The sequence below is a fragment of the Canis lupus genome, chromosome 15 (genome assembly GCF_011100685.1).
Source record: "Canis lupus familiaris isolate Mischka breed German Shepherd chromosome 15, alternate assembly UU_Cfam_GSD_1.0, whole genome shotgun sequence".
NCBI lineage: Eukaryota > Metazoa > Chordata > Mammalia > Carnivora > Canidae > Canis > Canis lupus.
This window is the reverse complement of record NC_049236.1, coordinates 3,266,525-3,281,160: the sequence shown is the minus strand read 5'-3', so window position 1 is coordinate 3,281,160 and position 14,636 is coordinate 3,266,525. Positions and strand designations below refer to the sequence as shown.

The 14,636-nt window shown below is 53.0% G+C and overlaps 1 protein-coding gene across 3 annotated transcripts; it reads right to left on the bottom strand.

Moving 5' to 3' along the window:
• Positions 1-3,089: 3,089 nt before the first annotated feature.
• Positions 3,090-14,378, bottom strand: HPCAL4 (hippocalcin like 4). 3 transcript variants are annotated; one of them, XM_038557804.1, is made up of 6 exons: positions 14,218-14,347; positions 11,460-11,680; positions 10,993-11,094; positions 8,815-8,984; positions 8,460-8,675; positions 3,090-7,127 (listed from the first exon to the last, which is right to left on the bottom strand). In XM_038557804.1, exons 4-6 carry the CDS (start codon positions 8,974-8,976, stop codon positions 6,930-6,932), a joined length of 576 nt encoding a protein of 191 aa, XP_038413732.1. In that variant the 5' UTR covers positions 8,977-8,984; positions 10,993-11,094; positions 11,460-11,680; positions 14,218-14,347; the 3' UTR covers positions 3,090-6,929. The 3 variants fall into 3 exon arrangements, with proteins under 3 accessions (XP_038413732.1, XP_038413733.1, XP_038413731.1); XM_038557805.1 differs by lacking the exon at positions 10,993-11,094; XM_038557803.1 differs by lacking the exons at positions 10,993-11,094; positions 11,460-11,680 and having other exon boundaries at positions 14,218-14,378.
• Between the last annotated feature and the right edge of the window lie 258 nt (positions 14,379-14,636).

The window sequence follows — 14,636 nt, the reverse complement described above, 5'->3', positions numbered from 1 at the left end:
ATATGTACAGTACTGTAAATGTATTTTCTCTTCTTTATGACTTTTTTCTTTATGATTTTCTTAAAACATTTTCTTTTCTCTAGCTTACTTCAGTGTAAGAATAGTGTATAATACATATACAAAATATGTGTTAACCAGACTATCTTACCAGTAAGGCTTCCAGTCAACAGTAGGCAATTAGTAATTAAGTTTTGGGGGAGTCAAAAGTTATACGTGTATTTTTGAATGCGTGGTAGTAGAGGGGTGCTCAGTGCCTCTAAACCCCGCATTGTTCAAGGGTCAATTGTAGTAACAGGCCCTATATCCCTACCTCTCTGGTCGCAGGAGTGGGCCCGTGAACTAGACCTGAACAGCAGTTGAACCAGGAATGAGCCTGGGACCCCAGCTGAGCCACTCTCCTGCACTGCTATATAGGGTTGCGGGGAGATTTGGCTCTTTCTGCTCCAGGGTTATTAATTTGGGGCAACGTGAGCTGGAAACCCATCTTTCCTTGTAGCAGGTGAAAGAACATGGGAGAAGCCCTCTGGAACAGACAGTGAGGTCACCAAGACAGAGAAGCAGAAGCAGAGAGGGGGAGAGGATGTAACACTGAGCCTCTGGATCCAGCAGTACCCAAATTCCCAATTATGGGAGCCAATAAGCCTCCCTTTTTGCTTGAGCTTATTTGAATTGGGTTTTGTTCCTTTGAAACCAAACAAGTCTCGATTAATCTAGTCCTCTTACTCACACTGACATGAGTAGGCCTCTGTCTAAGGATCCTGTCTGACTCTGGGTTCAGTTCCTTTAAGAACTTTCCCTAGATCCCTGTTTGGAAGGGTCAGAACTCCATCCTAGACTGTCCTTTCCACCCTCTTAGGCTTCTGGCCACTGTCTCTGTCTTCTCTGTCACACCCTGACCACTGGCTTGGTGCAGGGGTTCCCTGGCTCTCTGCATGCTGCACTTCCGCCAACACTTCCCCTCAGGGTTCATTCAGCTCCTCTGCAGGTGGATGAGCTGGGAACACAGCCCTCCGCACATGACTCCAGGATCCCAGCCCCTGAACTGCTTATCCGGGGCTGTCTGACCCAGCAAGCCTGGTCCTGTTGGCTGGTCTTTAGCAGAAGCCACTTGTTCCATGAAGCCTCTCTTTACCCTTCTCCAGACCCCCTCTCCCCACACAGAAAACACAATAAGCAATAGCCTTGATGTGAGAAGAGTCGAGTTCAAGTTGAAGACTTGCCATTCCCTGAGCCTTCATTTCCGTGTCTTAAAAAAAAAAAAAAAAGACTTTAAACATGTGCTTGGCAGAGCTGACAGGGAATCACATGGAAAGCTGTTTGGTAGCTATGATGGACTTTGTCCACATGAAGGGTCAACTGTTTGAGGCTTGGGAGGGTTTCGCAGAGAAGGACATCATTGAGACAGGGAATGGGTGGCCCAGGGAGAGGCAATGACTTGTGGATAAGCACGGAAGCGTGAGAGATGCCTTAGGGAAATGGAGGGCAACACAGGGTGGCTCAGATGTAGGGTGAAGGATGGTGGTGGGGAGGGAGAACAGGCTGCAGAGGTCAGCCGGTGTCAGGCAGATCATGAAGGACCTTGAAGGACTTTTAAGGAGCTCATCACATGGAGGGAACGGGGTGGAGATTCTGGAGAGTTGACATGGTCAGACTTGCACTTTGGGAACATCACTCTGGCTCCTTAGGGACAGCCGGATGGCACCCAGGGCAAGCCTGGAAGCAGGAGGTAGACCAACCTGAGTTAGAGGTGATGAAGGCCAGGAGGGTAGTTTTCAGGAGATGGTAACCCAGGACCTGTGCTCCCCAAGGTAGGCAGGGAGCAAGACTCCCCCCCCCCCTCAGTGAGGCTTTGGCTGGGAACAGCAGCCCTAAGTTCTTGGGCTCCAGAGTCACCTCCTGAGGTTTATGGCTGCCCTGAGGCCAGGTCAGCCTCCTTCCTCTGTCCTAATTGCTTCCTGCCAAGGAAACTGGCCCCCTCCAAGCGTCCTTGAGAAAATCCTTGTTAATGCAATTGAGTGTTTCAGGAGGAAGCAGTCACCTCCAGCTGCCACTGCCCCCAACTCCCTGCAACAAACAGTGCCTCGCTGGCCACGGCAGGTGGGGGGTGGCATTCTAAGAAAAACACGTCAACACTAATGCCATTCCGGGAGGTCACAGGGCCTGGGCTGGTCTCCTTGTGGATGGTGGACCAGGTCACGCACTACACAACCCCCTTGACCAGCAGGGCGGGTGGGACTGAAATCCAAGATCTGTTCCACTTGCCAACCTGTGCACCACGGCAGGCTGTATTTATTCAGAAGAAGGGGTATACTTTTCTCATTAGGCCAAAGGTGCTATCCACTGGCCCAGCTGCATACTTACAAGGCTGTTTACACTCAGAAGGGTGACTTTTCCTAATTTGCACAACAGACATCATATGGCCTAATTGTAATCCTGGCTCTTGGCTTTTCTCCCCACTCCCTGCCGTCCACTCGTTTGGGCTCAATGACGCCTTCCACTGGACAGGGGGAGAAACTAAGTCCAATGTTGTCTGCCCTAAATTAGCTCTGCCCACAGGCCCACATATCAGCATCAGGTCATTGATGGATGAATGGACCAAGGGCCCCCCCATAAGCCAAGCTCAACCAATCAGATTCGCGCACTTGAGAACTGAACTAATTGATGCAGACGGGAGTTGTCAGCTGTTGGAAAGTCTTGATAAGAGTTGGGGACGCAGCCACTTTTTGAAGGGAAATCAAGGAAGTCTGAAGAGAAACTGAGGAAAGAACAAATGCCAGATGCAAATATTGCCAAAGGGAAGAGAGAGGCCCAGAGTGAAGAAGGGAGAGGCCCCGCTGCCATTTCCAGTTCTTTCGAGGCTCAGTCATTCTTGATTTTTTCCTCTTCAGGGTCCCTTGTAATCTGCCCACCCCCTTCTTTGAATTAGCTCGAGCGGGTCTCTGTTCCACGCAACCAGAGTCCTTGCTGGAACAAGGCCTTCAGTCCCAAGGAGGTGACTGAGGTAGCCCCACTGTTGAGCTGCCCGCAGGCCTCTTCTCCCCCCGTCCCACACCCCAGCCCTATCTCAGCTTAGGGAAGAGTAAGAGCCCTCAGCATGGTCACACCTTTTATTCACGGTCAGTGAAAAACACACCATACAGCACAAGGTTGAACAGTGAGAACAGTCACTGTGGCCACAGCCAGGAGTAGCACATGTGGAGGGGACAGGGGGCCGCACTAGAAAACGAGTTGGGATGCCCTCCTCTGCCACCCAGCTCCGCTTTTCCCCTCCACCAAGCAGGAAGGGTCCTACACCCTGGGAGGCCCAGTCCTGCCCCGCCTTCTGGCAAAAGTAAAAGAAACCCTTGAAAATTTCAGGAAGAAAATTCCATATTTTTCTGAAACTTTGCAACTGTAGGATTTAAAGAATTTTTTTTTCAAAAATGATAAATAAAATATGTAGGAAATGTATTCTTTCTTCCACAGTGATCTCTAATGTCAGAACAAAACCTCACCCAGTGTGGATCTTCAGGAAAATTTGTGGCTTTAGTAAATTTTTGTGTAAAAATATTTACAGCGTCAGCTTACTACCCCCTGTAGAAATGCCAGTGTGCTCTCTCACTCTCTATCTTTGCTTTCTCTTCTCTCTCTCTCTCTCTCTCTCTGTAGCAGGATGAATTTCTACCTCTAGAAATTGGCAGGAAAAGATTCAGTACCTTTGCTTATGGGCTTCCTTTTTCTTAAGTTTGGATTCAGAGGCAAGTTATATTATCCTGACTACAGCTCAAAGGACTGGAGCAGCCATCGGACGTAGACCTTGTTGATGATTTTTAGAGATAAAAAATAGGGGGCTTATCAATTAGCCCAAAAGATTGAGGGAGGATAGAATGCAGTTAGGAGGTAGATTCTGGAACCTTTCAATTCGGACTTGGTGCAAGAAGATACAAAACTTCAAAAGGAGAGTTTGAATATATCATCGTTTTCAAGGTCTATGTATTTTTGTGTGTCTGCGAGTCATGCTTCCATGACTCCTAACCTTGTGCTCTATGGCAAGTCACTCATAGGTGGCACAGGGATCAGAGGCCTGCCTCTCTTCTCAAAGCAGGGCTGGTGCTCTACCACAGGAGCCCCCGAGCACACAGTGCCTGGGACATCCAGAAGCATGTGGGAGCAAGGCCTGGCCTGCCTGTGGCCTCCTCCCATCAAGAAGATGGTGGTCCTGGTTCCCAGCCTGGCTTTATGTGTTCACACCACTGGGCTGTCTGAGACTCTTTGGCCTAACTGGCAAATATCGCCCACGGCATATGTCTAAAAGCTTGGAATTATCAAACATGCTCTCATGAGTAGGACTTGCCCACCAGCTGAAGAAAAACAAGAATAGTTCTCCTGGGGAGGAATATGGTGGTAAAGACAGTGCAAGATGCTTCTGTGGTTCTGAGGCAGAGGCTTCCCAGGACAGCACTGACCTGTTAGCAGAGCTGCCCAGAAGCAGACGGAAAGTGCTTGAAAATGTTGGGAGTTCAATCAAGCTCCTGTTTCTTTTTGGAAGACCACCGCCTCAGAAACTTCTTAGCAGGAAGCTTGTCAAAGACCAAAACAAACTTAGCTGGCCCCACAGTCAACTTTGTATGACTCTGAGTCAGAGAGATGAGGAGGGAGAGACTCTAAAGGAAGAAACCCTCCTCGAGCCTTGGGTTCAAGTCTTGGCACCGTGCCATCCCCGACCGTTTGATCTCACAAGAGATTCCCACTTTCTGTACCTCACTTCCCAAGTCTGGAGAGAGGGAATGAAAATCTCTATTTCCCCAGGCTGGGGGATAGGATGAGATGGAGTAGTTGGCAGGCCTTTGAAAGCTTTGAAGTTCTGTGTGATTGTGAGTTAGGTTAGATTCAACATTTGGGGGGGGGGGGGCAGGAATCCCATTTTGTAAAAAGCCTTTACCAGAAGTCTCAGTTGAGCCAGACTGTAGAGTATCTGTGTGTCTGCGGTGCTGACTGGTAGCACAAGAACATCTAATGACCAGCTCTTTAGAGCAATGGAACATTCCTTGAGGCATTACTGGATAAAAATCTGCTGGTTACGGCCTGATGATATGAATTCCCGGCCTTACCACATGGCCAGTCATAGGCAGAAGATAGAAAGAGAGTGGCAACAAAGTGGCCTTGCTAACTCCAAGGGCAGCAAGAAGGAAGGTCCAAGGGAGTTTGGGACCAAAGATCAGAGTCCCCAAGAGTTTCCACCTGCAGAGAGGGAGGACAGATGAGCACTCAGAAGAGACGTCACGTCTCTTTCCCGGAGATGCAATCCCTCACCGCTGACTCAGTGATCACTCCCTGCTCCTACCCTGGGCTGACAGCACCTGTGTGCTAGACTGTTTTCATCAGCAGTTCAAGAGGAAATCTGTCACTGTACATCGAAGCTAATTTCTGATCACAAGTACAGGAGGAAACAAAGTGAAAGGCTTGAAGAAGCAAGATTAATTTTCTGGCAGTCAAAGCATGCAGCTGTATAGCTCATTGACCAAAAGCAGAAAGCAGAAAGCAAAGCCAGTGAGTGCACCTGGAAGATGATGAATTTACCTGGCAGGCTGAGGATTTGGGGTTAGAAAGAGCATGTCCCCAGCACATTTTTAGGCATTTGGTCCCATAAACGCAGTCTGGCAACCTAAACAGTCCTCTTCTCCTAGCTCCTTCTGTTTCTATAGCAGAAAGAACAAGCCCACCCTTGAAACTAGACCAAATCCAGAAAGGAACTACCAAGATGTGGAAGCTACCCTTGTCTCAGGCTCAGCAAACCTTACTTTTGTTTTTTGTTTTTTGTTTTCTGTTTCTGAAGTCAGCATCCAACCAGGGCAAGTGCAGGATAGTTACTCAGTGAATTGAAAAAGGTCATTAAAAAGGAAGCAGCAGAAGCTGCTGATGGTGACACCTCGGGACTTAGTCTGATAAGAAAAAAGTGTTAGTTGGTAAGTTTGCTGGTATTTTCCCTCTTTTTTTTTTTCTCAGCTCTCCCTCACCGCCCCCCCAAGTTAGCATTCTCTACATTCATTTCACCATTTTACAAGAAACCCAGTAATATAAAGTATGCTTTAATATCCTAAACTAATAAAATGACTTTAGCTCTTTTAAAGGGTGCTAAAAAAATAAGTATTACATAAATATCAGTGTTTCTTTCACAAACCTTCCACTCCTAGACACCCAAATACTTTTCATTTCATCCCTCTGCCGCTCTGGGTGGAGCTGAGCTGAAAGATTTAATAGTTCCTTTCAAACTAACTGGCCTTAGCACACCCTCTGCTCAGCTGTGTGGGACGTTCCCATCTGAGACTCTGACCACTGGAAGATTGCCTCATTTCCCTTAGGAGCTTCCAGAGGGCACAGAATGTGTCTTGTAAACTACCATAACCCTAGCACCTAGAGGTGCCTGGCATCAAACAGGTGCTCAATAAATGTTAAGTGAAGAAAGAACTGAATGAATGCTCCAAAGGCTGGGGCCGGAGGGGCCAGGTAGAGTCGAGGGGGCAGGGCAGAGACCACCTTCAAGGAATTTAGGTCCTCAGCAAAGGACAGACCCACTTTGGCCCTTTAACTGGGATCTGTGAGACCACATCCTGTAAAGCATAATCCCAGGAAGAACAGAATTCCAAAGCAGACCCTCAGCCCCCCTTCCTCAATCCTGCCTCTTGGGGCAAAAGCCAACTCCCTATGCCCAGTGGATGTTGGTTCTGGGCCAAGAGTGGGGGTGGGGCTAGACCACAGAATACCTGAGGATCTGTCTCTTTTCCAGGGTGAGGTGGTCCCTCAAGGATCTTGACTGAGGGGAGCAAGGGCTTGGGCAGAGGGGTGGGTGGGCCAGAGAGTGAGGCTAGAGTACCCCTCCCCCTGAGAGATCAGCGGGTTGGGAGGTGGCCACGCCCCTCCTGGCCAGGGGCCCTGCCCCTCACCAGCCTCTACTTCTGCATGTCACATTGCAGCAGCAGTACAATGGATGGGTCACTCTTGGCCGCCTCCTTGAATTCCTCCAGAGTGATCTGGTCGTCCTTATCCTGGTCCATCTTCTTGAAGATCTTGTCCACACGCTGTTGGGGTGTGAGCCCATCTTGGTTCATGCGCATCATGATCACAGTGCCCACCATCTTGTAGATAGCCTGGTAAGGGTGGGGGGCACAGGGGGAACTGTGAACACTGACAGCTGGCAGGGATGATCAGTGATGAATGAAGGGGCCGGGGATGGGCAAGGCGAACACTGGGAGATGGTGAAGCTACTAGAAGGTGATGTATGGTCATTAAGACTGAATATTTAATGGGTATTTCCCATACATGTCTAAAACCCAGCTTTTCACCTCTAACCCGCTCTTCCAGTAGCATTCCCTGTCCTGGTAAGTAGCAAATTCATCTTTCTAGTTGTTCAGGAAAAAAAAACCTCGACACCTTTCTTAACTCTCCCTCATGTCCAATCCTTCAGCAAAACTTGTTGGCCCAAATTTTGCAATAGGTCCCATATCCAATATCCAACCACTTCCATGGCTCCTCCAGAGTTGCTGTTCCCATCAGCTCCTGATTGGCCTGCAGTGGAAGCATCCTAACTGGTCTCCCTGCTTCTATTGCCTTCCTGCACCCTTAGTCTGTTCTCCACACCAAGAATAGAGAGCTATTCTTGGTGGGAAATGGGAAAATGGTTTCCCATTTAGTCAAGTCTCAATCCCAGACTGTGAGAAGCTAAGTGATTGGGCTCCTGTCTGACTAATTCCTACCACTCTCCCCTCATTCACTTCTCTTGAATCCTGGCCTCTTGGCTACTCCTTGAACACTTGCAGAAACAGTCTCACCTCAGTGACTTTGCATTTACTGTTCCCTCTGCATAGAACACTCTTCCCACAGACATTTACATAATTGCTCCCTCACCTTATTCAGGTTGCTGCTCACATTTCACCCCATATACTGCTCCTCCATCCTTCTCCCTCCCCTTACTTTGCTTCTCTTCTTCATAACACTTTCTGTTTGACATAGCACAGGTTTTTTTCTTGTTGCTTTTAAATCTTCTCACTAAAAGAGTGTCCAAATAATTAAGCAGGAACTTTGAACAGTGCCTGGCTCAAGGTAGCCACTCAATACATATTCGGTGAAAAAATAATGAGTTCGAAACTTAGGCTCTGGAGTCAGACTCCTTGGATTTGAATCAGGAACCATCACTTGCTATGTTTCCTCCTCTGTAAAATGGGGTTTCTGTTAGTACCTACCCCATAGGATTGCTGGGCAAAGCACTTAGTACAAGGTCTGTCCTACACTGTGCACCCAACCAACGCTAGTTAGCCACTGGGTCCTGGGAGGCGGGGTGTGGGGACAGGTGGAGTGCATCCAGGATGCTCCTGAGGGCCGACAGGAGGGTGCCTGGAGAGGACTGGAGAGGATCTGCCTCGAAGACAAGGAGGGGCATCACCCCAGCACAACCTGGCCTCCCCGGATCAGCCCCAGCGCACCTCGATGATCTCCAGCATCTCGAGGCGCGTGATGCGCCCGTCGCCATCCAGGTCGTACATCTCAAAGGCCCAGTTGAGTTTCTGCTCGAAGCTGCCGCGGGAGGTGACCGAAAGGGCACAGATGAACTCCCGGAAGTCGATGGTGCCGTCGCCGTTCTTGTCGAAGGTGCGGAAAGCGTGCTGCGCAAACTTGGAGGCGTCGCCGTAGGGAAAGAACTAAGACGTGGAGGGAACGTTGGGGAGAAGCCCCAGCCTTGCTGTCCCTGCCCGCCTCCTCGATTGCCTGGCCCCGCCCCCGCCCCCCGGCCCGCCCCCTGGAGTTCCCTGGCCCCGCCCCCGCCGCCGGCCCGCCCACCTTGATGTAGAGCTGCTGGAACTCCTCCAGGTTAAGGATGCCGCTGGGGCAGTCCTTCAGGAAGCCCTTGTACCACTGCTTCAGCTCCTGCTCGCTGAACTCGGTGTTCTGAACCAGGTCCTCCAGCACCTCTGGGGCCAGCTTGCTGTTGGTCTTCCCCATGGCAGGGCCTGGGGGGCAGGACCTCCTTCAGTTCCATCTAGGGCAAGGCCCTCACCTCAGCAGCGATCCCCCAGGACCCCATAGGACAGGGTTCCCTTTCTCCACAACAACCCCTCCCATAACAAACCCTACGTTTCCACAGCCAGGATCCATCCTTCCACAGCAGGGTGTGTCACCACCGCCCTCAACAAGCCCACCTTCCTAGAGCTAGGCCCTATGGTTTACACGCCTTCCGTAGGAGGTCCTGCCTCCCGGCCCCAACACAGACGGGAATCTCTCCCCCTATCAACGGGCACCCCACAATGGCAAGGGCTCCTTTCTCCACAGCAGCACCCCCCTCCTCACAGCTGGTTTCCTCTCCCAGCACCTAGGATCTCCGCCCCCAGGTCTCAGCGCCCCACCTTCTCCCTGATGGTGCTGATTGATGCACAGTCTTCCTGCATACCTTCCCTCTCTCGCGTACACCTGCCAGAGCTCCCCACACCCCTAGAACAGAGTCTTAATCGTCTCCTTGCAACTTAGAGCTTTCCCCTCAGCCCCTAGCCGCCTCTGCAGGCTCTTCTCCACCCAGGGACCTGAGGAAAGTTCCTCATGTGTCCCCCCCGGCATTATCTCCCAAGTTCTCCCTCGAGGCTTTCGGAGCCACCCCAGCAGGAAGCTTCTCTCCCTCCTTCCTCTGTACAAATAGAAGTCCTAGTCGCATTGAAGGCCTTGACTCATCCTGCTTTTCATTAGTCATTCAGTCCCTGAGCAATTATTGAGGCTGACTGTGGGTGCTAGTCCTGTTCCATGATGGGGATAAAGTAGATACGGGCCAACCTTCAGTAACTCATACTTGGGTCAAAGAGGTGGCTGGCTGATTGTCAAGGGCCTTCCATCCATGCTAAGGGGCTTGGCCATTACCCATAGGGATTTTAAAGCAAGGGCTAGGAAGATAGCATTCAGTGCACAAACAGACGCTTTCAGCAGCAGGTCCTGAACTAGGTGCAGGGATGAGAGAGAAGGAATGTGTTTAGAATTTTTTCCTTTGGCTACAGTATGCAAGACGGCCGAGTGGTGGGAAGATGGAGAGCAGAGATGGGCCTGCTGCATAGTTCAGGTGAGAGATGGTGACACTAGGGCAGAGGCCGTGGGATGACGTGGATGGATTGAGACATGTTAGGAGAGGTGGTGGCAAGGCTTGGGTTGGTGACTGAATGTGGGGGGTGTACAGAGAAGTTGAGGCAGATGCTTAGATTTGGGGCTGAATGGGGGCACCTGGGTGGCTCATCTGCCTTTGGCTCAGGTCATGATCCCGAGGTCCTGGGAATGAGTCCCACATCAGGCACAGGGAACCTGCTTCTCCCTCTCTGTGTCTCTTATGAATAAATAAATAAAATCTTAAAAAAAAAAAAAGATTTGGAGGTGGTGTTGCTGAGAAGCAGGTTCTGTTCCCCACTGGAACAGAAGCCGCTTGTGTAGCCTGTGATGGAGGCAGTTTCTGCAGGAGGCATAGGACCTCCCCAGGATATATCGGGAGCGAGGCCCTACCAGGCCCTGAAGGTGGACATTCTCGTCTGACCTCCATGGGAGGAATATCCTGAGTTTCCTAGGAAGCCTGAGATTCCTAGGACATGGCCCAAGAGGTAACTTTGACCTGTCTGGGGTCTCTCTGGAAGGGCACCAGACTCTGACCCCGGGGTAACCAATCATGAAGATACTCTGGAAAAGGAAGTTGTCGGGCCAGCAGAAGGATTCCACTTCCTTAGCCCGCTGCATGCCAGCATGGTGGCTTCTCATCCCTACTGCTAGGAGTGCCCTGAACAACCAGATCTGAGATTGGTCTCTTCCATGCCCCCTCCCTTGCTAGGTGGCTTCCAGTTAGTTATAGGATATCTCTGGGCCTCAGATTCCTCCACGGGGCCTTGAGGAAGATCAAGTAGCAGCAGGAGTAGCAACATTCTCCTCTACCTACCACCCCCAGAGGATGTGGAATCCTCCATGCTCCCAGGAGAAGCCAGGGAGGGGGAGGCATACCATCTTCAGGAACCTGGAGGTGGAGTCCAGGACAGCTACACTGGGCACAAGGATGCTGGCAGTCCCTTTAAGCTATTTCCTTATTTTAGTGAAAACTGGAACCTGGAGAAAGGAGAAAGCTGGCTCGGAGTTACGTAGCAGGTCAGTGGAAGAGTCCAGATGAACACCCAAGCTGAATCCCTGCCACCCTCTCCAAATTATGGCTCCTCTCATCCAGAATAGACCTTCCCTACTCCTGCCTGCCTTCCGGGAAAACCCTAGCTCTGTTCTCCCTCTTGGCCTCTTACTGAACTCCAGGCCACCGTATCTGACATCTAGGAAATATCCATCCCTGGGGGTGACCCAACAGCTCCCCTGACTCCACTCATCTACAAGCAGACACCCTCAACCTGCGGCCATTGTCCCACTGCATCAACCTTTCCTTCCTCCCCTCCCTCATCCCAAGGGGGAAATGTGATCTTTGTTACCTTTAGTTTCCCCTCTTGCTTTTCCCTAGGGCCAACTGGCACCAAGTTCTGTTGTTCTTTCCTTTGAAGCACTCCTGGAACCTCCACCGTGTCCTCTGTCTCCCCATCGTCAGGGCCGGGGGCACAGCCTAGGGACTGAGAGCCTCCTGCTGCAATGCTGCAGGCTAAGCCATGCCCCTGGGCTCAGCTGCCTCAGAGGGAGTGCCTTTCTTCTGATTTCCCTGTTTTGAAGCAAGGCCATTTCTGGTTTTGGCCAGAAGTATGACATAGGCTAGAGGTGCACATGCCCATGAGGCCCCTCACACTCTAGAACCCTGTAAAATCTGGACAGGTGCCCACCTTACCTCCTGTTGCTCCCCTCACAACTACATGCTTCCCAGTTAGTCCTCACAGGCCAGGACCTGGCTCCCTCTCGCATAGCTGCCTTCCCCTCCCCTAATACCCTTTCTTTCCATCTGGGCTGGTGCGGCTCTCTCCTTAGGCCTGAAGGGCCTTCCTTATGATCAGCCTCCCCCCGCCTGGACAGTGGACAGTCAGCAGCACGGATCCAGTATTTGAGGGCTGTGGACCTGAGCCCCACAAGTGCGTAGACTCCAGAACTCTCTGACCCTCACCTGGTGCCCTAGAATTCCAGAATGGAACCTGATTTGGGAGAGATCTTTGTATGAAATCCCGGCCCAAGCCAAAAAAAAAAAAAAAAAGTTCTTCAAGTCTTTTGCTCAATGGCAAAGGGCTCATGGCCTCCCCGTACAACCAAGTGCACTGGGAGAGTGAGAAAAGCCCTCTTCCCATGGTCCCAAGGTGTGCCCTCTCGTAGCTGCCCCACACCGGTCCCGCTCTCCCCTCGGTACCTGCATGAAACTGCCTGCAGAGCCCCAGAGGCCGTGTCTGGAACACAGAGACGTTCAGTGAATGTCCCCTGGTGGATTCCAGGGGACAGAAGCCCCTTCCTCCTCCTTGGGATGGCGGCAGTCTCCTGCCACTGCGCCCAGCTCAGAGACAATGGAACCCAGACCCGGGGAAAGGATGGGGTCGCCCAAGGTCAACCACAGCCCATCAGTACAAGGCCCAGGCCTTGGGGGCATGGCATGTTCTGTTGGGGCTGTTGCCCTGCAGGACATGGACAGGCCTCTTTGCCCACCTCTGGAGGGCTGCCCTCCAGCTCTGAGGGAGGCTGGCACTGCCCCCCCCCCAAAGCCACCACCCCTTTGTGCTCAGAGGCTCCTTCCAGAGGGCAGAGCTCAGGGTCGTGGGCTTCGTGGGCTTCGAATGAGGAAGTGACAGTGAGGGTAGGAGGGATTGAGGGAGGCGATAATCCCACACCCTCACCCAGCTTCAGAGGAGCTGGTGCTGAGACGGTTGCCATGGCGACAACAGCTCCCTGGTCAGGAGATTTTCTCTTTCCTCTCCTCCCTTTGCTCTCCTCCAAGCAGCAGCCATAGCGGCAGCAGCCAGGTCTTCTCCCTCTCCTTCTCACCGAGGGGCAGGGCATGATAAACAAAGCGTGTCCATGCCACATGGGCTGGTGGCCTGGGAGGGACTTAAAAGCAGCTGAGAAGGGGCCTAGGCCTGGAGAGCATGTGCGAGGGGGAGGCCCGGGTAAGGAGCCATGTCCCCTTGGTGAGGACTAACGCCCTTGGGCCCCTTCTATGAAATGTCCTCATGGCTCAGGGTAATAGTGCAATGGTCCCATTTGCTCGTACTCAGCCACAGAGCCAGAGCGTGTCAGCGTTGGAAGGCCGTTCGAGATCAGCTCCTCCGATCCACCCTCTGTCCTGCCCCTTCCCCATTTCATGAAGGATCAGAGAGGGAAGTGACTTGGCCAAAGGCAAACAGCAGCTGAGGCAAAAGCAAGCTTTAACCCAGCTCTTCTGCCTTCCAGATTCAGGCCACCTTAGGGAATAGAGTGACACAGTCCACATGGAGCTTTGGCAGGTCCTTGTGGAACAGCAGGAACACAGAGAGGGAGCGGCTGGGCACAAGAGGGCCAGGGAGGATCCAAATTAGAGATGTTTGAGGTAGAATAAGAGGACTTGGCGCCTGTGAGGGGTGAAGGGAGAGGGGACAGTGGGGACCTTGGCAGCAGGGACAGACTGGTGTGCTGGGGGGTGGTGCCCCTGGCTCATCCGAACAGGGGGCCTCTGCTTAGCCCTGGGACCATGGGGCGGGGGTGTTGCTGTTGAGAGAGCGTGAGGAGGAGAACTGGGAGGGGGGGGAGCTTCTTTCCTCCCCCAAATATGCTGCGAGCTCTGTCCGCCTGAGGGGTGGGAGGTGGGGACAGTGAGAGGGACAACGGGAGGTGGGAATAGGCCCTCTGTGGAGGTGGGGCCGTCTTGGGGGGCAGGGGCCTGGTGATGTGAAGTGCACAGCTAGCTGCTGGTGGGACCGGATGGTGTGGGTGGGGGCTATCCGTGGAGGTGGGAGGTTGCCGTGATGCTGGGCCACTACCCATCTCCAGAGAGGAAGGGTGCTCGGTGCCTCCTCGAGCACACCCCTAGGTGTGTGTGTGCGTGTGGGTGTGGGTGTGTGTGCTGGGGGTCAGAGCAGGGGGTGTTCTTACCTGAGCTGGGGGTAAGGAGGCGGCTGTGCCTCCCGCCCTGGCACCCGAGGGACCTGGACGGGGTGGGAATCCCCTGCCCAGGGGCGGCCCCCCAGACGCCGTGGGGGAACCGGGAGTCAAGGGGGGCAGGAGAGGGGAGCGGGAACGGGGAGTGGAGGGGGAGGGGACAAGAGCCTCTGCCCGGCCCGCCCGCGTTACCTGAGGCCGCTCGCCGGGTCGCTGGATGGCCGTGAGCCTCGGCGGGCCGCGAGGACCGAGACTGGCTCGCGGGCTGGCGGCCAGGCTCTCCGAGGTCCGCTCCGGAGCCGCCTCCCAGCTCTTGTATCACTATGTCTCTCGGAGGCGACACGATTTGCATAAGCCCCGCCTCACCCCGGGCAGGTCGGGCGCTGATTGGCTCCGCTGGGGCGGAGTGGCAGGCGGGGTTTCAGGTGGGGACGGGATGGCCAGTGAGGCCCGGCTGCCCGAGCGCGCCCCGCCCGCCCGCGCTGACCTTCTCCGAGTCGCGAGGAAGTGGCGGCGGGGGCCGGAGGGGTGCTGTGCCCCCAGCGGTGCCCCGCCCTGGGGTTCAGGGCCCGGGCCGCCGTCTGGGGCCAAAAGTGATGATTGAAGTGGAT